At 44.5% G+C, this 25,705-nt stretch overlaps 1 protein-coding gene across 7 annotated transcripts in view; it reads right to left on the bottom strand.

The window, feature by feature from the left end:
• Nucleotides 1-21,789, bottom strand: part of sgsm3 (small G protein signaling modulator 3) — a 28,520-nt gene extending 6,731 nt beyond the window's left edge. Inside the window, exons 1-12 of one of the 7 annotated variants that reach the window (XM_046337376.1) lie at nt 21,606-21,789; nt 17,782-17,861; nt 13,642-13,734; nt 13,188-13,273; nt 12,835-12,898; nt 9,851-10,050; nt 7,562-7,684; nt 7,142-7,285; nt 5,517-5,712; nt 5,035-5,180; nt 4,535-4,798; nt 4,287-4,469 (exon numbers count right to left, since the gene is read on the bottom strand). In XM_046337376.1, coding sequence (XP_046193332.1) covers nt 4,287-4,469; nt 4,535-4,798; nt 5,035-5,180; nt 5,517-5,712; nt 7,142-7,285; nt 7,562-7,684; nt 9,851-10,050; nt 12,835-12,898; nt 13,188-13,273; nt 13,642-13,648 — 1,413 coding nt within the window. In that variant the 5' untranslated portion in view covers nt 13,649-13,734; nt 17,782-17,861; nt 21,606-21,789. Of the gene's footprint in view, nt 1-4,286; nt 4,470-4,534; nt 4,799-5,034; nt 5,181-5,516; nt 5,713-7,141; nt 7,286-7,561; nt 7,685-8,823; nt 8,849-9,850; nt 10,051-12,834; nt 12,899-13,187; nt 13,274-13,641; nt 13,735-17,781; nt 17,862-21,605 lie in introns of those variants that run through there. The other 6 variants (XM_046337375.1, XM_046337377.1, XM_046337379.1 and 3 more) reach the window with 6 other exon arrangements.
• Between the last annotated feature and the right edge of the window lie 3,916 nt (nt 21,790-25,705).

Genomic DNA, 25,705 nt, shown 5'->3' with positions numbered 1-25,705 from the left:
TCAATCAGAATGACTCCATTATTTCCTAACTGTGTCACAGTGTGAAGAACCATTGATTCAGTGATTTGATTTAATGACTGAGTGACTCATTGTTGGGTAACATGACTCACGGCGCTGCTGTGTCAGGGGAAGAATTCAATTATATGACTCATGCCACGATTACACCAGGCACTACCTAAAGCCATCTACTGGAGATCAGTCATGGGAAAGGGGGATAACCTAGTCAGTTGTACAACCATGCATTCAACTGAAATGTGTCTTTGCATTTAACCCAACCCCTTTGAATCAGAGAGGGGCAGAGGGCTGTCTTAAATTGACATCCAGGTCTTCAGCACCAGCATGGGGGAGGACAAGCGATGCATACATTCAGCGACTTAACGGCCAGCGACTGAGCTCAGAGACCAGAAAGTCACAGATTTCTGCAATTTATCAGCAAGGCGACCACAAGATAACCAGGATAACCCTAAGATAACCCTACCTAGCATTGTCACCATGCCAAATAGGCTAAGGTGACATTGTGCATGGTATTTAGGGAGAGCTCAGCTACTTCTTACTACAAGGCAGCTTCTCTTAAACGCGGGGTCAGTGAAACTGAGTCGATTCAGTAATCTGATTCAGTAGTGAGAATCACAGTGCTGGTGTGTTGGGGGTCCAGACAGCTATATGATTCAGTAGTGAGAATCACAGTGCTGGTGTGTTGGGGGTCCAGACAGCTATATGATTCAGTAGTGAGACTCACAGTGCTGGTGTGTCGGGGGTCCAGACAGCTATATGATTCAGTAGTGAGACTCACAGTGCTGGTGTGTCGGGGGTCCAGACAGCTATATGATTCAGTAATGAGATTCAGTGCTGGTGTGTTGGGGGTCCAGACAGCTATATGATTCAGTAGTGAGACTCACAGTGCTGGGGGTCCAGACAGCTATATGATTCAGTAATGAGATTCAGTGCTGGTGTGTCGGGGGTCCAGACAGCTATATGATTCAGTAATGAGATTCAGTGCTGGTGTGTTGGGGGTCCAGACAGCTATATGATTCAGTAATGAGATTCAGTGCTGGTGTGTTGGGGGTCCAGACAGCTATATGATTCAGTAATGAGATTCAGTGCTGGTGTGTTGGGGGTCCAGACAGCTATATGATTCAGTAATGAGATTCAGTGCTGGTGTGTTGGGGGTCCAGACAGCTATATGATTCAGTAATGAGATTCAGTGCTGGTGTGTTGGGGGTCCAGACAGCTATATGATTCAGTAATGAGATTCAGTGCTGGTGTGTCGGGGGTCCAGACAGCTATATAATTCAGTAATGAGATTCAGTGCTGGTGTGTTGGGGGTCCAGACAGCTATATGATTCAGTAGTGAGACTCACAGTGCTGGTGTGTCGGGGGTCCAGACAGCTATATGATTCAGTAATGAGATTCAGTGCTGGTGTGTTGGGGGTCCAGACAGCTATATGATTCAGTAGTGAGACTCACAGTGCTGGGGGTCCAGACAGCTATATGATTCAGTAATGAGATTCAGTGCTGGTGTGTTGGGGGTCCAGACAGCTATATGATTCAGTAATGAGATTCAGTGCTGGTGTGTTGGGGGTCCAGACAGCTATATGATTCAGTAATGAGATTCAGTGCTGGTGTGTTGGGGGTCCAGACAGCTATATGATTCAGTAATGAGATTCAGTGCTGGTGTGTTGGGGGTCCAGACAGCTATATGATTCAGTAATGAGATTCAGTGCTGGTGTGTTGGGGGTCCAGACAGCTATATGATTCAGTAATGAGATTCAGTGCTGGTGTGTTGGGGGTCCAGACAGCTATATGATTCAGTAGTGAGACTCACAGTGCTGGTGTTTTGAAAAGAAGGTCGACAACATCCGATCCTCGTTTGCTAAGTCAAACGACACCGCTGGTTCTGCTCACACTGCCCTACCCTGTGCTCTGACCTCTTTCTCCCCTCTCTCTCCAGATGAAATCTCGAGTCTTGTGACGGCCGGCCGCCCAACAACCTGCCCGCTTGACCCTATCCCCTCCTCTCTTCTCCAGACCATTTCCGGAGACCTTCTCCCTTACCTCACCTCGCTCATCAACTCATCCCTGACCGCTGGCTACGTCCCTTCAGTCTTCAAGAGAGCGAGAGTTGCACCCCTTCTGAAAAAAACCTACACTCGATCCCTCCGATGTCAACAACTACAGACCAGTATCCCTTCTTTCTTTTCTCTCCAAAACTCTTGAAAGTGCCGTCCTTGGCCAGCTCTCCCGCCATCTCTCAGAATGACCTTCTTGATCCAAATCAGTCAGGTTTCAAGACTAGTCATTCAACGGAGACTGCTCTTCTCTGTATCACGGAGGCGCTCCGCACTGCTAAAGCTAACTCTCTCTCCTCTGCTCTCATCCTTCTAGACCTATCGGCTGCCTTCGATACTGTGAACCATCAGATCCTCCTCTCCACCCTCTCCGAGTTGGGCATCTCCGGCGCGGCCCACGCTTGGATTGCGTCCTACCTGACAGGTCGCTCCTACCAGGTGGCGTGGCGAGAATCTGTCTCCTCACCACGCGCTCTCACCACTGGTGTCCCCCAGGGCTCTGTTCTAGGCCCTCTCCTATTCTCGCTATACACCAAGTCACTTGGCTCTGTCATAACCTCACATGGTCTCTCCTATCATTGCTATGCAGACGACACACAATTAATCTTCTCCTTTCCCCCTTCTGATGACCAGGTGGCAAATCGCATCTCTGCATGTCTGGCAGACATATCAGTGTGGATGACGGATCACCACCTCAAGCTGAACCTCGGCAAGACGGAGCTGCTCTTCCTCCCGGGGAAGGACTGCCCGTGCCATGATCTCGCCATCACGGTTGACAACTCCATTGTGTCCTCCTCCCAGAGCGCTAAGAACCTTGGCGTGATCCTGGACAACACCCTGTCGTTCTCAACTAACATCATGGCGGTGGCCCGTTCCTGTAGGTTCATGCTCTACAACATCCGCAGAGTACGACCCTGCCTCACACAGGAAGCGGCGCAGGTCCTAATCCAGGCACTTGTCATCTCCAGTCTGGATTACTGCAACTCTCTGTTGGCTGGGCTCCCTGCCTGTGCCATTAAACCCCTACAACTCATCCAGAACGCCGCAGCCCGTCTGGTGTTCAACCTTCCCAAGTTCTCTCACGTCACCCCGCTCCTCCGCTCTCTCCACTGGCTTCCAGTTGAAGCTCGCATCCGCTACAAGACCATGGTGCTTGCCTACGGAGCTGTGAGGGGAACGGCACCTCAGTACCTCCAGGCTCTGATCAGGCCCTACACCCAAACAAGGGCACTGCGTTTATCCACCTCTGGCCTGCTCGCCTCCCTACCACTGAGGAAGTACAGTTCCCGCTCAGCCCAGTCAAAACATGTTCGCTACTCTGGCCCCCCAATGGTGGAACAAACTCCCTCACGACGCAAGGACAGCGGAGTCAATCACCACCTTCCGGAGACACCTGAAACCCCACCTCTTTAAGGAATACCTAGGATAGGATAATCCTTCTCACCCCCCCCCCCTTAAAAGATTTAGATGCACTATTGTAAAGTGGCTGTTCCACTGGATGTCATAAGGTGAATGCACCAATTTGTAAGTCGCTCTGGATAAGAGCGTCTGCTAAATGACTTAAATGTAAATGTAAATGGTGTGTCGGGGGTCCAGACAGCTATATGATTCAGTAGTGAGACTCACAGTGCTGGTGTGTCGGGGGTCCAAACAGCTATATGATTCACTAGTGAGACTCACAGTGCTGGTGTGTCGGAGGTCCAGACAGCTATATGATTCACTAGTGAGACTCACAGTGCTGGTGTGTTCAGTAGTGAGACTCACAGTGCTGGTGTGTTGGGGGTCCAGACAGGGGTCCAGACAGCTATATGATTCAGTAGTGAGACTCACAGTGCTGGTGTGTTGGGGGTCCAGACAGCTATATGATTCAGTAATGAGATTCAGTGCTGGTGTGTTGGGGGTCCAGACAGCTATATGATTCAGTAATGAGATTCAGTGCTGGTGTGTTGGGGGTCCAGACAGCTATATGATTCAGTAATGAGATTCAGTGCTGGTGTGTTGGGGGTCCAGACAGCTAGTAATGATTCAGTGCTGGTGTGTTGGGGGTGAGATTCAGTGCTGGTGCTGGTGTGTTGGGGTCCAGACAGCTATATGATTCAGTAATGAGATTCAGTGCTGGTGTGTTGGGGGTCCAGACAGCTATATGATTCAGTAATGAGACTCAGTGCTGGTGTGTTGGGGGTCCAGACAGCTATATGATTCAGTAGTGAGACTCACAGTGCTGGTGTGTCGGGGGTCCAGACAGTGGAAGTGTTCAGCGGTGCGGGTGATGGCCTCTCGGAGCGCTGCTACCAGCTCTGTCTGCTTGATGTTCTTAGACTTGAGAGCCTCCGCCTCGTCCTCACCCCACAACAGAGAGCTCAGAGTGGACTTCCTACGTAGCGACTGTCTCCTCACAACCTATAGACACACTCTGGTTAGACATGCTATCACACACACACACACACACCTATCAGACCACTCACTTTATTGAGGTTGTTGTTGAGTGTATGGGAGTTGTTTGTGTTGAGCTGGGCCTGCTCATTGAGGATGTAAGCCAGGTGTTTGTTCCTCTGGGCCTCCAGTGTGTCCTGGGACAGCGCCCCCGCCAGCCTCATGGCCTCCCCCAGTACAGCAGCCCCGTCACCCAGCTGGCTGGGCAGATCGGACAGCGTGTTGAAGATGGACGCAGAGTTCTCAGAGGACACCAGCTCCTCCTCCTGTAGGGGAGAGAGGAGAAGGTCAACCTCCTGTAGGGGGGAGAGGAGAGGGTTAAACAGGGGAATGACCAATCCCAAATCCCCAAGACACTTGTAGGCCTCTAGATCTGAAAGGGTTGGATAGATGTAAGAAAAAGAGGTGGAGTTATTACTGTATGATTTTCAATACCAATCCAATCCTTTCTGATCTACACAGGTCTAGGGAGTAGGGGTTGGTTTAAAATCAAACCAGCAACCAGCCAGCCAATGAGAAACAACTATCCCACCTTCATCTTGAGCATGCCCAGTGTGACCTGGAAGAGGACCACAGAGCCCTGGTAGAACAGAAGGTCCCAGATCCTCAGCAGGATGCGGATGTCCACCACACTGGCAAACGATGTCAGGAACCAGTGCAGCGTGATCAGAGACAACTCTGGGGGAGGAGAGGAGACGAAGGGAAGGGTTAGGACACACAGGCAGGTTGATCTCCTACACTACACATGACATTCTTAGCAATGTTTGTGGCCTCTAAACACCAGACTTTAAAAGCCTTATTGCAGTTTCCCTGTAGCTCCCCTAGATCCCTATTCACATTAACATCTTAGTCATTTAGCAGACGCTTTTATCCAGAGTGACTTACACTAGTGCATTCAATCTTAAGTTAGCTATGTGTGAGACAACCACAGTTCCTTTTCCTCCATAAAGTAGTTACCAGCAAATTAGGATAAGACGAGTGTTAAAGTGTAAAGAACCCCCCCATCTCTCTCACCGATGTCATGCTCCTGCAGAAGCCTGTCCAGGCTTGGTAGATACTGGACTATGAGCTGTCTGAGGACCCTCTGGTCTGTCTGGACCCCCAGCAGGGTGGAGGAGAAGTAGGAGGGTGGCAGCAGGTCCTCAATCAGGGCACACATCATCCACAGCACGTCCTCCTCCTCCAGGAACAGCAACAGACATGACACCACCTGGGGATGGGGAGAGCGTGGAGAAAATAAACAGAGGAGATTATATCTTTATTGTCCCCGTTGGGCAATTCGGTTGCAGCGAAAATACAGAGTCTGGGCAGATACAAACATATAGAAATTACAGTAGAGGTATTACAAACTCCCTAGATTAAAGAGTTAATCAAGAACAAGATCAAAGTAATATTTAAAATACTATTTAAAACGTGCAGAAAGGGACCTGGATCATATGCCAGGTCGTTACCAGCCAGAGGAAAGTGTATTAACCTGGATGGTAATATGCCAGGTCGTTACCAGCCAGAGGAAAGTGTATTAACCTGGATGGTAATATGCCAGGTCGTAACCAGACAGAGGAAAGTGTATTAACCTGGATGGTAATGTATTAACCTGGATGGTAATATGCCAGGTCGTACCAGCCAGAGGAAAGTGTATTAACCTGGATGGTAATATGCCAGGTCGTAACCAGACAGAGGAAAGTGTATTAACCTGGATGGTAATATGCCAGGTCGTTACCAGCCAGAGGAAAGTGTATTAACCTGGATGGTAATATGCCAGGTCGTAACCAGACAGAGGAAAGTGTATTAACCTGGATGGTAATATGCCAGGTCGTAACCAGACAGAGGAAAGTGTATTAACCTGGATGGTAATATGCCAGGTCGTAACCAGACAGAGGAAAGTGTATTAACCTGGATGGTAATATGCCAGGTCGTTACCAGACAGAGGAAAGTGTATTAACCTGGATGGTAATATGCTCGCTAGCCAGAGGAAAGTGTATTAACCTGGATGGTAATATGCCAGGTCGTAACCAGACAGAGGAATGTATTAACCTGGATGGTAATATGCCAGGTCGTTACCAGCCAGAGGAAAGTGTATTAACCTGGATGGTAATATGCCAGGTCGTTACCAGCCAGAGGAAAGTGTATTAACCTGGATGGTAATATGCCAGGTCGTTACCAGCCAGAGGAAAGTGTATTAACCTGGATGGTAATATGCCAGGTCTTTACCAGACAGAGGAAAGTGTATTAACCTGGATGGTAATATGCCAGGTCGTTACCAGACAGGAAAGTGTATTAACCTGGATGGTAATATGCCAGGTCGTTACCAGACAGGAAAGTGTATTAACCTGGATGGTAATATGCCAGGTCTTTACCAGTGTATGGTAATATGCCAGCCAGACAGGAAAGTGTATTAACCTGGATGGTAATATGCCAGGTCGTTACCAGCCAGAGGAAAGTGTATTAACCTGGATGGTAATATGCCAGGTCGTTACCAGCCAGAGGAAAGTGTATTAACCTGGATGGTAATATGCCAGGTCGTTACCAGACAGAGGAAAGTGTATTAACCTGGATGGTAATATGCCAGGTCGTTACCAGACAGAGGAAAGTGTATAGACCGTAACTACACAATAGAGCACAGTGAACGTCCTCCTTACCATGCCTGTGCCTTGGCAGTAGCCGATGTCTGGGTAGAGCCATGCCAGGCCCCGCAGTACCCGCCTCAGCCTGGGAACACCCACACTCTGCAGGCTGCAGAAACACGCGTTGGAGGGCATGGTCCGCAACAGGTCCTTCTCTATCTGAGAGAGGGGGAAGAGATGGACGGAGTGGTATGAGAAAGGGTGGAGAGATAGAGGGAAGACAAAGAGGGGGGAAATATTGTTTTTCAACCAATGTGTTGTAAGAGTTTACAGATTTATTAGCATCTATAAATGAATAATCGACCATTAATACATCACTTATACAGGTTAACAATGTTTGATCCTCAATCACAGATTTTCATCAAGGGAGAGAAACATCTTACATCATCAGTACTATTCCACCCCTCCACCTGGAGTCATCTGGATGTACAGTACCTCAGCATCCAGTACCTGTTTGGCAGCAGTGGTCTCGTCGTTGGTGCTGTTCTTAACGATCTCTTTGTAGGAGATCTCTGTAGTCCTTTTCTTCTGCAGAGCTCCAGACAGACGCATCCACAACTAGCATGACCAGAGGGGGGGGGGGCAGTCAGACAACAGACTAGAGGTCGACCGATTATGATTTTTCAACGCCGATACCGATTATTGGAGGACCAAAAAAAAATAACTTTTATATATAAAATCAGACATAATTATAATATAAAAACACACAGAAATACGAGCCTTAGGTCATTAATATGGTAAAATCCGGAAACTATCATTTTGAAAATACAAAATGTTTATTCTTTCAGTGAAATACGGAACCGTTCCATATTTTATCTAACAGGTGGCATCCCAAAGTCTAAATATTGCTGTTACATTGCACAACCTTCAATGTTATGTCATAATTATGTACAATTCTGGCAAATTAATTACGGTCTTTGTTAGGAAGAAATGGTCTTCACACAGTTCACACAGTTCTCAACAAGCCAGGTGGCCCAAACTGCTGCATATACCCTGACTCTGTTGCACAGAATGCAAGAGAAGTGACACAATTTCCCATGTTAAAATAAATTAATGTTAGCAGACAGTATTAACTAAATATGCAGGTTTAAAAATATATACTTGTGTATTGATTTTAAGAAAGGCATTGATGTTGATGGTTAGGTACACATTGGTGCAACTATTGTGCTTTTTTTCGTGAATGCGCTTGTTAAATAACCCGTTTGGCGAAGTAGGCTGTGATTCAATGATAAATGAACAGGCACTGCATTGATTATATGCAACGCAGGACAAGCTAGATAAACTAGTAATATCATCAACTATGTGTAGTTAACTAATGATTATGTTAAGATTGATTGTATTTTATAAGATAAGTTTAATGCTAGCTAGCATCTTACCTTGGCTCCTTGCTGCACTCGTGTAACAGGTAGTCAGCCTGCAACGCAGTCTCCTTGTGGAGTGCAATGTAATCGGCTATAATCGATGTCCAAAAATGCGGATTACAGATTATGAAAACTTGAAAATTGTCCCTAATTAAATCAGCCATTCCGATGAATCGGTCGACCTCTACAACAGACATCTCTGAATCAGGTTATACACCGTAGTAGAAGTTGGCCCTTTGACCACTTTATCTCCCCTTACTGGTCTGTGGTCTCATTCTGCCTTTTCCCTTTGTTAAAACCTCTACTGCTGTGTTTCCCCCCTCTAGGCCCCCTTACCTGTGGTCTCATGCTGTGTGGTATGCCCCCCTCTAGGCCCCCTTACCTGTGGTCTCATGCTGTGTGGTATGCCCCCTCCCCCTAGGCCCCCTTACCTGTGGTCTCATGCTGTGTGGTATGCCCCCCTCTAGGCCCCCTTACCTGTGGTCTCATGCTGTGTGGTATGCCCCCCTCTAGGCCCCCTTACCTGTGGTCTCATGCTGTGTGGTATGCCCCCCTCTAGGCCCCCTTACCTGTGGTCTCATGCTGTGTGGTATGCCCCCTCTAGGCCCCCTTACCTGTGGTCTCATGCTGTGTGGTATGCCCCCTCTAGGCCCCCTTACCTGTGGTCTCATGCTGTGTGGTATGCCCCCTCTAGGCCCCCTTACCTGTGGTCTCATGCTGTGTGGTATGCCCCCTCTAGGCCCCCTTACCTGTGGTCTCATGCTGTGTGGTATGCCCCCTCCCCCTTACCTGTGGTCTCATGCTGTGTGGTATGCCCCCTCTACCTGTGGTCTCATGCTGTGTGGTATGCCCCCTCTAGGCCCCCTTACCTGTGGTCTCATGCTGTGTGGTATGCCCCCTCTAGGCCCCCTTACCTGTGGTCTCATGCTGTGTGGTATGCCCCCTCTAGGCCCCCTTACCTGTGGTCTCATGCTGTGTGGTATGCCCCCTCTAGGCCCCCTTACCTGTGGTCTCATGCTGTGTGGTATGCCCCCTCTAGGCCCCCTTACCTGTGGTCTCATGCTGTGTGGTATGCCCCCTCTAGGCCCCCTTACCTGTGGTCTCATGCTGTGTGGTATGCCCCCTCCCCCCTTACCTGTGGTCTCATGCTGTGTGGTATGCCCCCTCTAGGCCCCCTTACCTGTGGTCTCATGCTGTGTGGTATGCCCCCTCTAGGCCCCCTTACCTGTGGTCTCATGCTGTGTGGTATGCCCCCCTCTAGGCCCCCTTACCTGTGGTCTCATGCTGTGTGGTATGCCCCCCTCTAGGCCCCCTTACCTGTGGTCTCATGCTGTGTGGTATGCCCCCCTCTAGGCCCCCTTACCTGTGGTCTCATGCTGTGTGGTATGCCCCCCAGCACCAGGGAGCCGAGGCGTTCAGAGCGGGGCAGGACAGGGGAGATGAGGTCCCAGGTCAGGTCTCCTACGGTGTGGTTGTGGGTGAACTCCAGGTGGGCCTGCCAGCGCAGCCTCTGCTGGGGGTCCTCTCTCTGGGGCTCTGGCCTCGGCTCTGGCTCGACTCCATCTGGAGGGGGAGAGGATGGTGTTCAACTACAGTTATCGTTGTTCAGGGTTATACTCCTGCATTCCTGTTACTTTGGCACTGTCTGCTTCCCCTGTTTGAATGATTTCTCCTCCTCCACCACTCACTGCTGCTGTACATAGTCTATTGGTAGATAGCCCACCCATTTTCACCTACCTCATTCCCATACTGTTTTTATTTATTTACTTTTCTGCTCTTTTGCACTCCAGTGCTAATCTGCAAAATTGTAATTATTCGCCTACCTCCTCATGCCTTTTGCACACATTGTATATAGACTCCCCCTTTTTTTCTACTGTGTTATTGACTTGTTAATTGTTTACTCCATGTGTAACTCTGTTGTCTGTTCACACTGCTATGCTTTATCTTGGCCAGGTCGCAGTTGCAAATGAGAACTTGTTCTCAACTAGCCTACCTGGTTAAATTAAGGTGAAAAAAATAAAATAAAATAAGGTCTGCTTCCCCTGTTTAAATGATTTCTCCTCCACCACCACTAAGGTCTGCTTCCCCTGTTTGAATGATTTCTCCTCCTCCACCACTAAGGTCTGCTTCCCCTGTTTGAATGATTTCTCCTCCTCCACCACCACTAAGGTCTGCTTCCCCTGTTTGAATGATTTCTCCTCCTCCACCACCACTAAGGTCTGCTTCCCCTGTTTGAATGATTTCTCCTCCTCCACCACCACTAAGGTCTGCTTCCCCTGTTTGAATGATTTCTCCTCCTCCACCACTAAGGTCTGCTTCCCCTGTTTGAATGATTTCTCCTCCTCCACCACCAAGGTCTGCTTCCCCTGTTTGAATGATTTCTCCTCCTCCACCACTAAGGTCTGCTTCCCCTGTTTAAATGATTTCTCCTCCTCCACCACTAAGGTCTGCTTCCCCTGTTTAAATGATTTCTCCTCCTCCACCACTAAGGTCTGCTTCCCCTGTTTGAATGATTTCTCCTCCTCCACCACTAAGGTCTGCTTCCCCTGTTTAAATGATTTCTCCTCCTCCACCACCAAGGTCTGCTTCCCCTGTTTGAATGATTTCTCCTCCTCCACCACCAAGGTCTGCTTCCCCTGTTTGAATGATTTCTCCTCCTCCACCACTAAGGTCTGCTTCCCCCATTTTAACCCATTAGACATGGGCCCAACAACAGCCCCAGTGTTCAGCGGTGTCTCAGTTCCTTTACAGTGGACTACATCTACAGTATCAGCAACAGGTCAATAGGATTTCAGGAAGCAGTGCAAGTCACTTTACCTCTATTTAACTAGGCAAGTCAGTTAAGAACAAATTCTTATTTACAATGACTGCCTTTCCCCCAGCTAAACCCTAACCCGGATGACACTGTCCAATTGTGTGCAATCCTATGGGACTCCCAATCACGACCGGTTGTGATACAGCCTGGACTCGAACCAGGATCTGTAGTGACACCTCTAGCACTGAGATGCAGTGTCTTAGACCACTGTGCCACTCGGGAGGCCTCAATTCAATGCCTGTGAATTGATCACAGGTATTGAATTGATCGGTCACACGTTGCATACTGTAACTGTACAGCTATAGCTGAAAAATCTGAAAGACGATGGCCAGAGCTTACCCATGATGTTGCGGAACGATTTCATTCAAGAAGTCAGTTTTAGTCAACGTATGGAATAGTTGGGAAATGACAAATCCGAAGTGCCCACTTTGTGCAAATGTGGTGTCTTTTCCTATGATATATGACATACACATTATGTTCAGCCTACGTTACATTTCAGGGCTGGGTTTTATTTGGATGTTACCACCAACCAGCATGCCACTGTTTATTCATCAGAAACAGGTGCAGTGTTATTCATTTTCATGACTGAGATGAGCCAAACAGCCTTGTGTCCACTTGTCAACCTGAGCCATGGAGCAAATTCAAATGGGGCGTGGAAAAGGGATTTTGCACCTCCACTTTTTTATTTTTTTGACCAGAAATGAATCATCCATTGGATAATATATTTTTAATAAAGACTAGCTAAAAATAATGTATCTGACCATTTTATAAATGGAATAATTGCGTGATATGATAATATTTTGCAAATCCGCAGCCGTAGTGATCAAAACCAAAGTTGCTCCTCTACGCGTTCCACTGCTTTGATTGGTGTAACGTTAGCTAGAAACCACAACCGTCTATCAAGATAATGAAAAGCACCGTGAAAGAACATTCAAGGAACTTCGTCACGTCATTTGCGGCGTGAATGATCATGAGGTAAGTCATTGTGTTGCCCATCATATCACTTCCCGTGAGAACCATGAACACAGGCTGACTTGGCTTTGTTGTACCGCAGCCTGCCAGCAGCCTGCTAGCAGCATACCTCCCAAAGGTTGCACTGTGTCCATTACAATGGAGAAAAACACATTTCAGCTTTATTTCAATAGTAATCTATATTACTGGAGCGTCATTTTTTCTAACAATTTCAATGGTGGATTCGTGGACGCAATTTAGGGAAGATGCCACAACTATGGAGATAAAAATCGATGGCGAAGTCAAAGACAGGCCAGTGGTTACCAGCAGTGGAGTAGCTTTCCCTAAATCAATGCTTATGACTCGGTGCAACTCAACTGTGTTTTGATCCAGGGAAAAGAAAGAGGGCTGAGCACAACCCACCACGGTAGTCAACTCTTAATCTACTGAATGACTGCTAACATATTGCTGGGTGAGTAAAGACCGATATCATTTAAAAGAAGCAAATCACATTAAAATTGATGCATGCAATGAGTGATATCTGTGATGTTGAAGGTTTGAGTCCTATGTTTTCTTCTTACCATCACTGTCCAGCCTGAAGCCAAACTCATCATACTGCAGTTCTGCCTCCTCTGTTGGGTCCTTCTGTAAACAGAGACAATAAGAGCCATACAACAAGTCCCATGACATATTATATTAAAGTACAAGATAAATCACAGTAAACACTAAGGGTTAAGCAGTACCTTTATAGGTCAATGAGTGCAAACAAGACGCTACAAGAATTAATGGAAAAAAAGATGAATATGGGCAGGTGTGGTAAAAACATTCACATTCAATAAATCCAGAAATAGCCTAGAAAACCACAGTACTAAGCTAGAGGCTCCCTCTCCTCAGTGTTTACCTAGCAGTGCAAAGATGTTAGGTCAGTCTGTACCTGATAGTACTTGGCCAGGATGTCCTGGGGCCACATACTGGAGGTCAGGGCTGAGAAGGGGCCCCCAGGGGCTGGAGTGTAACCACCTGGAACACAGAGGGGGGAAGGAATGAGAGAAGAGGGAGATAGAAGAGGAAAATGGAGGTACTGTGAGGATAAACTGATTGTGAGTCAAATAATGTGAGGGACAAAGAAAATAGAAGGACAAGAGAGGAAACATGAAGGGAAAGGGGCAAGGTGGGATGACAGAGGACTGAATGAGAATAGACTGACAGGAGGAAAATCAAACCCTGACAGAGAAGTTTGAGAAAAAGACGGAATGGAAAATGATGGGGGGGTGAGAGGAGAAACTGGCAGAAGGATAATCAAAAGCACTATCAGAAAGGGGAAGCGTAAGGGAAAGAAAAGGGAGAGGACGGAGGGAAGAGGGGAAGAGAGGGATGGGAGCCCTTACCTGACATGCCGGAGGAGAGCAGAATGAATAAGGTGTGTGTTGGTGTAGACAACCACTCTGGGAAAGGAGGGAGATCAGATACTAGCACCGACTCTGGAAGGAGAAAACACATACTGGGTCAGACAGGTCATTTGTAACTCACTCACACTAATGTCCCAAAGATTAGTCCCCCTTTAGTTAACTCCTTTTTGAATCCAAGAGTGGCAGAAGAGCTCCTGCATGTTCAGTTTGGTCTTCAATTCCATGTAGCAAGGTAGCCAGCATCAGTACATCCTTTCATAATCAGTCTTTCCCTCCCCTAGAAAGGAGGGGTCAGTTCAAACACATTTACAGACACTAGACAGAGCACACAATAAGAGCTTAACCCTTCTCCATGTGAAGCAGTAAAACTACTGGAGCAACAGCCTCTCTCTCATGAACACACCTCTTCCTTATAGAAAACAAACAAAACAGAAGACACTCACATGACCTATTCTTGCACCATGCAGTCAGGATCAAAACTGATAGAACAAGAGAGGGAGGTCAGGATGGAGAGAGATACAATGAGGAAAGAGATTGAAGTGAGAGATGGAGGAAGAACAGATCATCAGAGCAAGAGAGGGAGCGAGTGGGAGAAAGAAAGAACTGGGGGTGTGTGAAGGAGGAAGAGGGATAAAACTCTGAAGCACCAACTGTTCTCATGCAATAATCATGGCAACGTGACCATGGCAGCTGCTCCACATACTGTAAATATTGCCCTTCCTTGACTTCTCTCAAACACTATAAGAGTGTTATTGTCATGAAAGTAAACCCATGACATGCCTAGCTCCTCAGGGAGTAGAAGGGGGGGCTGGCAGCAGCATTTGAACTTGGTGTATTTGAATGAGCAGCAGTTAAGTGTACCCATTAAGACCACTTCCATCTTTGTATTCAAAGTAGAAAAATAAAAATGTTCTGCTATTTAATGTTTCAACCAGTTATTCTAAGCCTCTCTTTGTTAGTGATGGCAGTTTAACAGTCTGATGAGATTGAAAAACAGCTTCTGTCTCTCGGTCCCAGCTTTGATGCATCTGCACTGACCTCATCTTCTGGATGATAGCAGGGTGAACAGGCAGTGGCTCGGGTGGTTGTTGTCCTTGATGATCTTTTTGGCCTTCCTGTGGCATCGGTGCTGTAGGTGTCCTGGAGGGAAGGTAGTTTGCCCCCGGTGATTCTTTGTGCAGACTGCACCACCCTCCTCCCTTTGTGCAGTTGCCGTACCAGGTGGTGATACAGTCCGATAGGACTGTTGTGCCTTCTTCACCACGCTGTCTGTGTGGGTGGACTATTTCAGTTTGTCCGTGATGTGTACGACGAGGAACATTTTTTTTTTAAATTACAAAAAATATATTTTATTTTTTTTTAAAAACTTTCCACCTTCTCCATTACTGTCCTTTGTTTTGTTGACATTGAGTGAGAGGTTATTGAACTTTCCGAACACCACACTCCGAGGGCACGGACCTCCTCCCTGTAGGCCGTCTCGTCGTTGTTGGAAATCAAGCCTGAGTAGCAGACAGTTTACTCTGGGCACTTTATTCATCCAAGCTACTCAATACTGCCCCCAGCCTTAACAAGTTAAACATATTGCACTTTTACTTTCTTCTCCAACACTTTGTTTTTGCATTATTTAAACCAAATTGAACATGTTTCATTATTTATTTGAGGCTAAATTGATTTTATTGATGTATTATATCAAGTTAAAATAAGTGTTCATTCAGTATTGTTGTAATTGACATTATTACAAAGTAATTAATTAATTAAAAATCGACCGATTAATCGGTATTGGCTTTTTTCGGGCCTCCAATAATCGGGTATCGGCGTTGAAAAATCATAATCGGTCGACCTCTATTACAAATATTTTTTTTTTAGATATATATTTAAAATATATATATTTGTAATAGAGGTCGACCGATTAGGATTTTACACCGCCGATACCGATTATTGGAGGACCAAAAAAAAGCCGATACCAATTAATTGTCCGATTTTAGATTTTTTTTAAAAATGTATATATTTAAAATATATATCTAAAATTGGACAATTAATTGGTATTGGCTTTTTTTTGGTCCTCCAATAATCGGTATCGGTGTTGTAAAATCATAATCGGTCGACCTCTAGTCTGGGTAAGCATTATCTAATTATTAAAACATATTTTTGGGGACAGTTTGTTTTTGATATTGCTACTATACAAATATGCAAGTAACCATTTCACTGTATCATTTCCACCTTCTGTATAATGTGCATGTGACAAAAACAGATTTGACATAGTGTGTGTTTACTACAGACGGTAATGTGAAGACCTGCACCAAAGTCAGATTAGGATATAGGCCAAGACTGTATTTTTACCTGGAGTTTCCTTATTGAAGGCTACTTACTACATTTAGTCTTGAAATCTTTGGTTGTTTACTACACCACTCTGTTTCTCACATGGCCTCACATGTGAATCATGAACGTGACGGGTGGGGCTAAGGCTTAAGAGGATGTGAATGATGCTGAATGGGTGTCGACAGAGAAGAGCTCTCCAGTAACTGAACCAAAACACTAAAAAGGGCCATTTTCTCAAAAGTGGGGTTACAAGCTTAACTTTCAAAGCAGAATTACTTACCCTGCAGTTAAGGAACAATGGGTATCATATACTATTGTTCAGGCTCAGAGTCTCTACCTTTATCCCAATATTTTTTTTTTTTTAAACGTTTCAAAATGTTTCTCCATAGGACCGAATCCAGATGGTGAGTCACAAATATCCACAACCTAATACACCAATATTACCTGTCACTGTTACTTTTAAGTCCGCTTTTGAAAATACATGCATACAAGTACTTATACTTACTCTGAAATAAAGGGTATTTTAGTTAATTGCATTACGATCAGTGAGTTTAATATTATGCAAGTAATTTGGGATTAACAAATGACACTGATGATTTGTTGAGTTACTGAATCTCTGATAGAAATCAATACAGTTAAACTATTCACTAGCGAAACATGTAGTCTCATCTCCGTAACCTGTGTATCATTACCGTAATGCACCGATATTGAGATTAGGAAAAATAAAATGTATACTTTAAGCAATTTTGTCTTAATCTTCATCCAGATATGTGCATAAATACAACTCATAAATAACACTGTATATATAAGTGATGACAAAAACCTTTCAAAAGTTTTGTTACTGGAATGAGAAATTACAAAGCAGTTACATTTGTAATAGTTTTATTTTCAGTGTGATGTTTAACTCAGGCCTTGTCATTAGGGGAGCAATGTTACAAAGTATTAAATAGATTTGCGTACAACTTTTTGGGACTTTTAAAACGGTTGCAATAAGGAAAGTTTTTGAATTGGTAGTTGTGGAAATTGTGGTAAAATGCGTATCTGATCAAAACATGTATCCTAATAATAATATAAATATCTCAGTGATCCAAGAGGAAATGTCATGAAAAATAACACGATCATTCTTTGGGTCAAATGTCAGTTGTGTGAGAATTACCCATGCTTGTGTGCATGTTTCTGCGTTTGCAAGGACAAATCAACAGGCGTTAGCCTATCTGGTGAATGAATAACGAAGCCTAAAATCGTGTGTGTGAGTGAGTGAGTGAAAGAGAAACCCTTCTGCAGCCAATGCTGTCAGTAGAAAATCCCCACTCGATAACACACAACTCACACACAGTAGTGACCCTATCAGTTCATACCCAGACTCATATCACAGCGAGTATAGATAGAGCTTACAGACATACACAGTTACCTCATCACAGGCCTAAAGAACACCTAGTTGGTTACCCATGGAGACCGTTTCCCCCGGAGACAGTGTCGTCTCTTAATCTTGGATTGGGAGGAAAGCTCACTCAAGTCTTATGAGCTGTGTAGCCTAGAAGATGTTTGTTTGCCATTCCTTTGAGCCAACAAGTCATGTTCTCTAATCACTATGACAAAAACACATTACAGCGCCCCTGGGCCCTAGTAACACAGTGTCCATGTTAACAAACAGTACTTAGCCTATTGAAGTTGTAATCAGCGACAGCCAGACTTGTTGACCGGAAGTGATGTGGGGACAGGTCACACAGAAACATTTTAAAAAGCACACACGCTTCGCACAACACACAATTTTACAACACCAGGAGACCTTTTACTAACCTGTTTAGCTTGCTGAACTGTGACAATCACTCCCGGCAACTCTACCATGGTAACCAACGACAGCTTCATGGAAACAGACACTGTTGGAAAACAAACGTTGCGGCAACACGACCACCTTGAAATGATTCAACAGCAGGAGGCTCGCTCTTCTGATACAACTTCCTAGAGACCATTCATTCACAGTAAACAGCCCCACTATCACCTCCTCATAAACAGACTACATTAGCATAATAGCTATAGCCAGCCAGCCAAGCATATCAGGCCAACCACCATGGCAACAAAGCAGTCATTCATCCAGACAGGGAGTATCAGCACATGAGGAGGATATTTGGGACTTGAGAAATCAATTGGTGGTTTGGAGGATGGCCAGAGCAGTCCTAGACTAGTCCTTGTGTTTCTCCTGCTTCGGGGGTACAGGGCAACATGTAGGCTACACAGTCATTTGTTGGATTGGTATTACACATTTATAGCGCAAATGTATCCCTTTTCTACATTCTTAAAGACAAATCTGGAAGAAAGCAAGATAAAAGAGAGATGGATGGGCAGATTTTAAGGCGAGGCTATCCTGTGTTTACCTACACTTTACACAATGAAGATCCTGCTGTGTGGGCTGGGAGTGCCCTGTGTGTGTGAGCCCTCTGAGTCACCAGAGCAGGAGATCTGGCTTGCAGATTCAGTGCCTTTTTAAATCCCTGCTGAAGACATTTTTTACAACAATGTGTTTAATGCATATTTTTAATTATCCATCTAGTTTCTTTGTCCTTCCTCCTGTCTTTGTTAGTACTTATATTTTGTGTTTTATGATGTGAAGCACTGTTGCTTGTATTGAAAGGTGCTATACAAAATATTTTTTTTTATGTATTATTATTAAATGGCAGCTACATTTGACATTTGAGTCATTTAGCAGATGCTCTTATCCAGAGCAACTTACAGGACCAATTAGGGTTAAGTGCCTAGCTCAAGGGTACAGACAGATTTTTTCACCTAGTCGGCTCTGGGATTCGAACCAGCTGCCTTTCAGTTACTGGTCCAATGCTCTTAAAGGAAGTGCTGCGATGGGCCCTCTCCCTCTCTGCTGCTGTAGACTCTGGTGAAAGTAAACTGTTCTCTGCTCAAAATTCTTAATGCATCCCCTTACTCCCTGGCTCTCCTTCCAGCAGGTCCCCCCAGAGCCAGACAGTCACGTCAGCAAATGGTGAGTCACAGCAGGCTATATCATTGGACACACACACAATGCAAGAAACTAGCTGCCACGAACACCACTCTGCTCAACAGCTAAATTATGATCAGCAGGCCCCATTCTCTTTGGCATGCTGGCGTCACACCGCACACAAACAGTGGCATACACGCCCCATCACAGATTCCCACAGCTATTCCAACACACAGACATGTAAGACACGGTAACGAGAAATGCCACTTTCTCTGAAATCCCAAATACTATTCTGGGGAAAGCTCCATAAATCCACAGCCTTCCAAGGAGCTTAGAGGGAACTTAAATGTCATCACATCACTCCCTACTGAGGAAACAGGCTCTTCCTCCAAACGAACACAGTATCCAACAGCATCCGTCCCACTGTGGTCTTTAACCAACAGGTGTTAAAGGCAGAGTGTGTGGTGGAGCCAGTAAGATGGTACCATTCATTTCAGTATTGAAACGTGCAGTTGTTTCCAACACACTGGAGCAACGTACAGAAGACTGAGACTTGTTGTGTTTGTTGCTACATTGTATAGGCTTAATACAACCATCCTAGGCACTCAGACCAAACGGCAATAACAAAACAACCTAAATCAATACTTAACGGTGTCAGTAAAGTAATGCACAGCACTTTAAACATCTAGTAAGTAAGAAAATCACACACACACACACACTGCAAGCACCTGACCGAGGGATGGGCAACTTTGTTCATGGCTCAGGGGGTCTGCCATTTGGGGGCCTTTGTGAAATTGTCTTGGGGCCCTCCCCATCCACCGTGCAAGCAAAACATTTTAGCAATGATGCTGCCCCTTTGCTCATCAACTTAGCCTATAAAAGGACTAGGTGATGTGTAGGAGCAAGAATATTTCTGTGATATATCTGCTGTGTGCAGCCTTGATGGACCCCATGGAAGGACGTGGCGCAATCTACCCTGATAAGGATCGCAAGTTAGCAGACTTAAGGAAAATTAAATGAAACATTTGCTCCCATTTAGAAAATCGATTTGTGTTAAGAAAACGTGCATTTCATAATCAACTAAATATTTTGTCTGCATTACCATGGCCTCGAGGAGTGTCCCAGTTTGACAGTAGGTGATAGGGATACTGTCAAAATGTCACTATTCTAAAAAGCTGGGGTCCACCATGGGGCCCATCAAGGCTGTGCACAGTCATTTAGATTTACATCCCATTACTAAATATGTCATGAATATCCTTTCTTAGTGAAAAACAAACAGAACCTTAACATCAATTACCTCAGAAACCCTATGTCATTTGACTTACCATTATGCCTCTAGAGACATTGCTGTCTTGCCTGTTACTCTTTCTCTTCGCTATGAAAAATGCTAGTATGTGTTTGGTCTTCGGTATGTTGAGTGTGGAATAGCTCAGCCTACTCACTGATAGCTCTTAACTCAATGAATTTGCGCGAGACATTGCAAGACAAGAAATAGCTAAATACAGCATTGCGATAGCCTACATGTACTGATTACTGATGCACGGTTCTGGCTGTCAGCCTAGTAGCCGACACACCTACCTATGCCTGGCTGTGCTCCCACCCATCACTCTCTCCCTTGGAGTTGGCTCTTTCTTTACTGTGAAAGATGCAAGAGTTTGTGTTCTCGAAGTAGACTATGGCAAATAGTTTCCACCTTTGCAAAAAGAATGAATCTTTGGAGTTGATTCCAATCAGAGCAGATGTCAGAGAATGGGGCAGATTGTCAAGGAATCGATTATTTTGGAGTCGACTCCCCACCACTAAGCACTAGCAGTTTTTCAGCTAATTTCCTGCAATTCTACACGTTGCCATAGGATGTAGAGAAATGTTTGAAGTTAATATGATATCTGAGTGATATCTGAATAAGGGCCCCTGGTCGCTCATTTGTCCATGATTACAACAAGTTTAGATAGCTGGGTAGACAAATTAACCAATCTAAAAAATGTTTTTCTGACATGGGCTAATTGAGTGACCATCTGTGACAGCCATAAGAGAAAACTACTGATGCACAACCACATTTCGGAATTGCACTTTGTGTTTCTACTATGCTAACTCAGTAAGTTAAGACCAACCGAGTTCCTGTGTAAAATATCCGCGGGTCTACAAACAAGTGCACACTGCGCATGTGTGGAAAACCTAGTAACCACCATCAGCCATGGCACCGATCACAAATCCTCATCAATGAACTCGCCATACTAACGTTAGTTAACTTTAATTTGTCGGTTATAAATAACATGATCATATTCCATTGTAGCAGAAACACATTAACGTTATATTGATGCCAACAGTCCAAGCATATTTCACGACTTGGATGGATGGAAACCTGTATCGTTCATCATCACATGAACATATTCTTTGATTCGTGATTGTATTGGCTACCTAACAAGCTAAACTTCAGTTTACTAATATGTTGTTCAGAACATGCTAGCTACATTGCCAATCATGATAGATAGATTCAATGAACATGCATGAAGCCTGGCTAGTAAGTTAACAGTTCTAGCTTGCTTGATAACAACGCTAATGTTACCTAACTGGCGAACTAATAGCTAGCTAGGTAGCTAACCATATGTTAAATATGGCTCTGGCTACAACAAGTGCAGTGTCAGTGACTACATTACAATAGCTAGTATCTTACCTTCTTGTCATTCTGTACAATTGCAAAGGCTGTCCAATGTTTTCCGACGGCGTTTCTTGGTTATAAAAATAGCTAAATCTGCTACTACTGGGGTTTCTGTTTTGCGTCATGCACCTGTCTGCGGTGCGTTTCTCTTTGGGATCACTGCGCTTCTCCAATGTTTTCCAATGTGAAAAGTAGTCCCAGATCCCGGAACTTCTGTTTCCATATCCTTCCGCCTTGGACTCGATTAATGACGTGGAGTGTGGATTGATATGAATGAATATGGATCAATTTCTTTATTTAAATGATATAATGTATACTTTGAAAGTGATTCAGTCCAAGAACATATATTAATAAATTTAAAGATGAAGAATGTCGATATTTGAGAGAAATAAAGTGAGTATCGAAAGAATAGGCAATGTAAACAGACGCATTAGCGGATTGCTCTTTGCCTGTCAATCCACTGACCTTGCAATGGCAAATACAGCCCATTACCAGTGAGTGATTAGCTAACTATTGGATGGATGATAGATAATGGCTGATTGATAAGGTTGTTCTGATATATATACTCCTCCCTCTTTCTTTTTCTCCAGCTCTTAACTGACTTGCCTAGTAAAATAAAGGTAAAAAAACAAAACAATTAACATAAACCTGTGGCGAGAGCTGGATTTATAACATATTTCAATAAAGCACTTTTCTTCATCACCACACGGTGTCGCCCTTCCCTGTATTTTCCCCCCTGCATGTCAATGCCAGATCTGGCAGTCTGCCCTCAAAGACGAAACTCTCTATGGTTCATCACGGTAAGGGACAGCCTCAGAATGGAACTTAATGTGGAGGCAGGTATTAGAGCTGAGCAAGGGGAGCCTGGATGCGAACAAGCCCTCCTTCAGATGTAATTATCGTGTAGAATAGACCTTGGGACCGGGAACGTCAGCCTGGTTTCATAGACTAGACTCAACACGTTAGATATAAAAAATGGTATAATATGCAGTGGTGGAAAAATACCCACATTTTCATACTTCGGTAAGAGTAAAGATACCTTAAAAGAAAATGACTCAATAAAAAAGTAAAAGTTACCTATGAAAATACCAGTGGAGTAAAAGTCTAAAATTATTTGGTTTTAAATGTACTTAAGTATCAAAAGTATAAGTAATTTAAAATTCCTTATGATAAGCAAACCAGACGACATGATTTTCTAGTTGTTTTAAATCACGGATAGCCAGGGGCACAGTTCAACACTCAGACATAATTTACAAACGAAGCATTTGTGTTTAGTGAGTCTGCCAGATCAGATGCAGTAGAGATGACCAGGGATGTTCTCTTGATAAATGTGTGAATTAGACAATTTTCCTGTCCTGCTAAGCACTCAAAATGTAAAGAGTACTTTTGGGTGTCAGGGAAAATGTAAGGAGTAAAAAGTAACTTATTTTATTTAGGAATGTAGTGGAGTAAAAGTAAAAGTTGTCAAAAATATAAATAGTAAAGTAAAGTACAGATATACACAAAAACTACTTAAATAGTACTTAAGTACTTTACACCACTGATAATGTGTTATGTTGGTATGGTTACATAAGACAGATGGTTACTTGACATCATGGGAAAATCAAAAGAAATCAGCCAAGACCTCAGAAAAAAATGTTTGGTTCATCCTTTTTCCATACGGCTGAAGGTACCACGTTCCTTGTGGAAGGCTACCCGAAACTTTTGACTCAAGTTAAACAACTGAAAGGCAATGCTACTAAATACTAATTGAGTGTATGTAAACTTCTGACCCACTGGCAATGTGGTAACAGACTAAAAAGGTGGGGCTGAGTGACGGGTCGCCACTGTGTATCACACAGAGCACGCAAATTCGTAACATTGTACCTTTTACAAAGCCGTAATATTTTGTACAGTTTGCAAATTCATAACATATATAATAGGAATTGTAATTCATCAACATATCATGCAAAATGGGAGATGGACATCCACAAATGAATACATATCACACTAAACGTAACATACCTTACTCAACAGAGCATCTCTGATTTACATACAAAATTATAGGAAATGCTCTAAGACCAGGTTGGGGATGTCCTCAGGACATTCACAATGTCCCCTAGTGGTCCCTTGCTGGTCTTTATGGAAAGTTGACTTGCCTCTCCAAAATAATAATAATAATAATGATTTAACTTGTGTAGAACTTTTCATTAGAGAAAATATTCTCAAAGCGCATATGTAGAGTAAGGAATCATGTAATCTCTATTCATTACATTTCTATCTGCATTTTCAGGAAGTTGTTTTGCTGTTTTACATGTCTGTAAGGAAATGGAAGGCATCAAGAGGGGTTTTGAAGCCAAATGATCCTATCAGCAGTTTATTCTGTCATGGAAGTTCCAGGCACAACCTTTATATATGTTTTAATGATACGGCTGGAAAATCTGCACAGTGGGAGGTCGTATTTCATCTCAGTACCTCCAGCTGAATATAGCATTGGTTATTGGTGTGTGTGTGCGTGTGTGTGTGTGTGTGTGTGTGCGTTTGTGCATGCGTGACTGATTGAGTGTGTGTGAGTTAGTGTGTGTGTGCCTGCATGCATCTGTGCACGTGTGGATTTTCATGTAGGTGTGTATGAATCTATCAGTGGTTATCTGTGTGTGAGGGTGGGAGGGAGTCCTGTAAGTAAATGAAACAAAGTATGATCAAGAGAGTGTGTGATTTGTAAAGGATTAGCTGGATTGTAAATGTGCACGTCCATGTTTGTTTACACATTGTAATTGTTCATGAATATGTGCATGCGCATGGATAAGGATATGAATGTGTGTGTGCCTGTGTGTGTGTGTGGCTGCGAAAGAGCAGCGTTGCACAGTCTCCTGAGTCAGCAGCCAATCCCTTTGGAATGCTAATCACTTAGCGTTTCTTTCCACCTGCACCCCCTCCTTCTCTCTCTCTCTCTCTCTCTCTCTCTCTCTCTCTCTCTCTCTCTCTCTCTCTCTCTCTCTCTCTCTCTCTCTCTCTCTCTCTCTCTCTCTCTCTCTCTCTCTCTCCCTCTGGCGCCTCTCTCTTTTCCCATCTTTCTCCATTCCTCCCATCCCTTCTCCCTTTTCATTCCTTCTCTTCCTCTCTATGTCCAACATTTCTTTATCTCACTCTTCTTCCCCTTCCCCATCTCGCCCCTTCCCCATTCTCTCTCTCTCTCTCTCTCTCTCTCTCTCTCTCTCTCTCTCTCTCTCTCAGACATGTTTCTATGAAGTTGGTCTGTCTATTAGCTGGTCCTGTTGCAGGTTAATGTTTGGTCCTCTGCAGCAGTGGTGGGGTGAGTCAGACATAGAAATGTGACTGATAGAATAACTTTACTTCTTCTCAGGGGAACTTATACAGAGCCTGGTAGCAGCCAGTCTGTTTAAAGACAGATTATAGGGAATATTATTCTAGCGTCTCTATGACGTGGTCTGTAGAGCCTGAGTTTAGTACACACCTCTCCTCCTCCTCCCCCTCCTCATTCCGTTCTCCGATCCCCCTTTGTCCATAACTAGCCCCCAGACAGATGGAGAGATGTATGATGTTCTGCTCTGTGTTCTATTCGACTGCAGTTGCTATACCGTCAGAGAGGGGCAGACGGCGGTGCTAGAGAGAGGGGGAGAGAAGAGAGGAGAGGACGGGAAGAGTCAGGCTGACAGGGTTCACAGGGTTTGTTTTGGGACATTTTCCATTCTAATAGAACAAATCAAAATGTATTTGTCACATGCTTCGTAAACAAGAGGTGTGGAGTGAAAAGCTTACCTGTTCCAACAATGCAGAGTTAAAGATATACTGTATATCTTTTTTTTTAAATTGAGAAGTAGACACGAGGAATAACAAATAACAATAAGGGGTAAAAAAGAACATGTCTACCTGTACAGAGTCGATGTGCAGGGTACCATGTCAACTTGTGGACGTGAGAGGGCTGTGGGAACACGCACACTGACACTGACCATGGTCGTATTGATTACGGTCATATTGACCATGGTCATAATAGATCACATTCATTAGGATGAATCAGCAGGTTATTTTCACATGAAATAACAGAGGGGAGAAGAACATCTTAGTGTTCAGTTCTCTCACAGATTCAATTCGCTGCAGTCATGCAGTTATTT

This window comes from Oncorhynchus gorbuscha, unplaced genomic scaffold, assembly GCF_021184085.1.
Source record: "Oncorhynchus gorbuscha isolate QuinsamMale2020 ecotype Even-year unplaced genomic scaffold, OgorEven_v1.0 Un_scaffold_1399, whole genome shotgun sequence".
NCBI classification, from domain to species: domain Eukaryota; kingdom Metazoa; phylum Chordata; class Actinopteri; order Salmoniformes; family Salmonidae; genus Oncorhynchus; species Oncorhynchus gorbuscha.
Note: the sequence above shows the minus strand (reverse complement) of the source record. Positions and strands in the feature narration are given on the sequence as shown.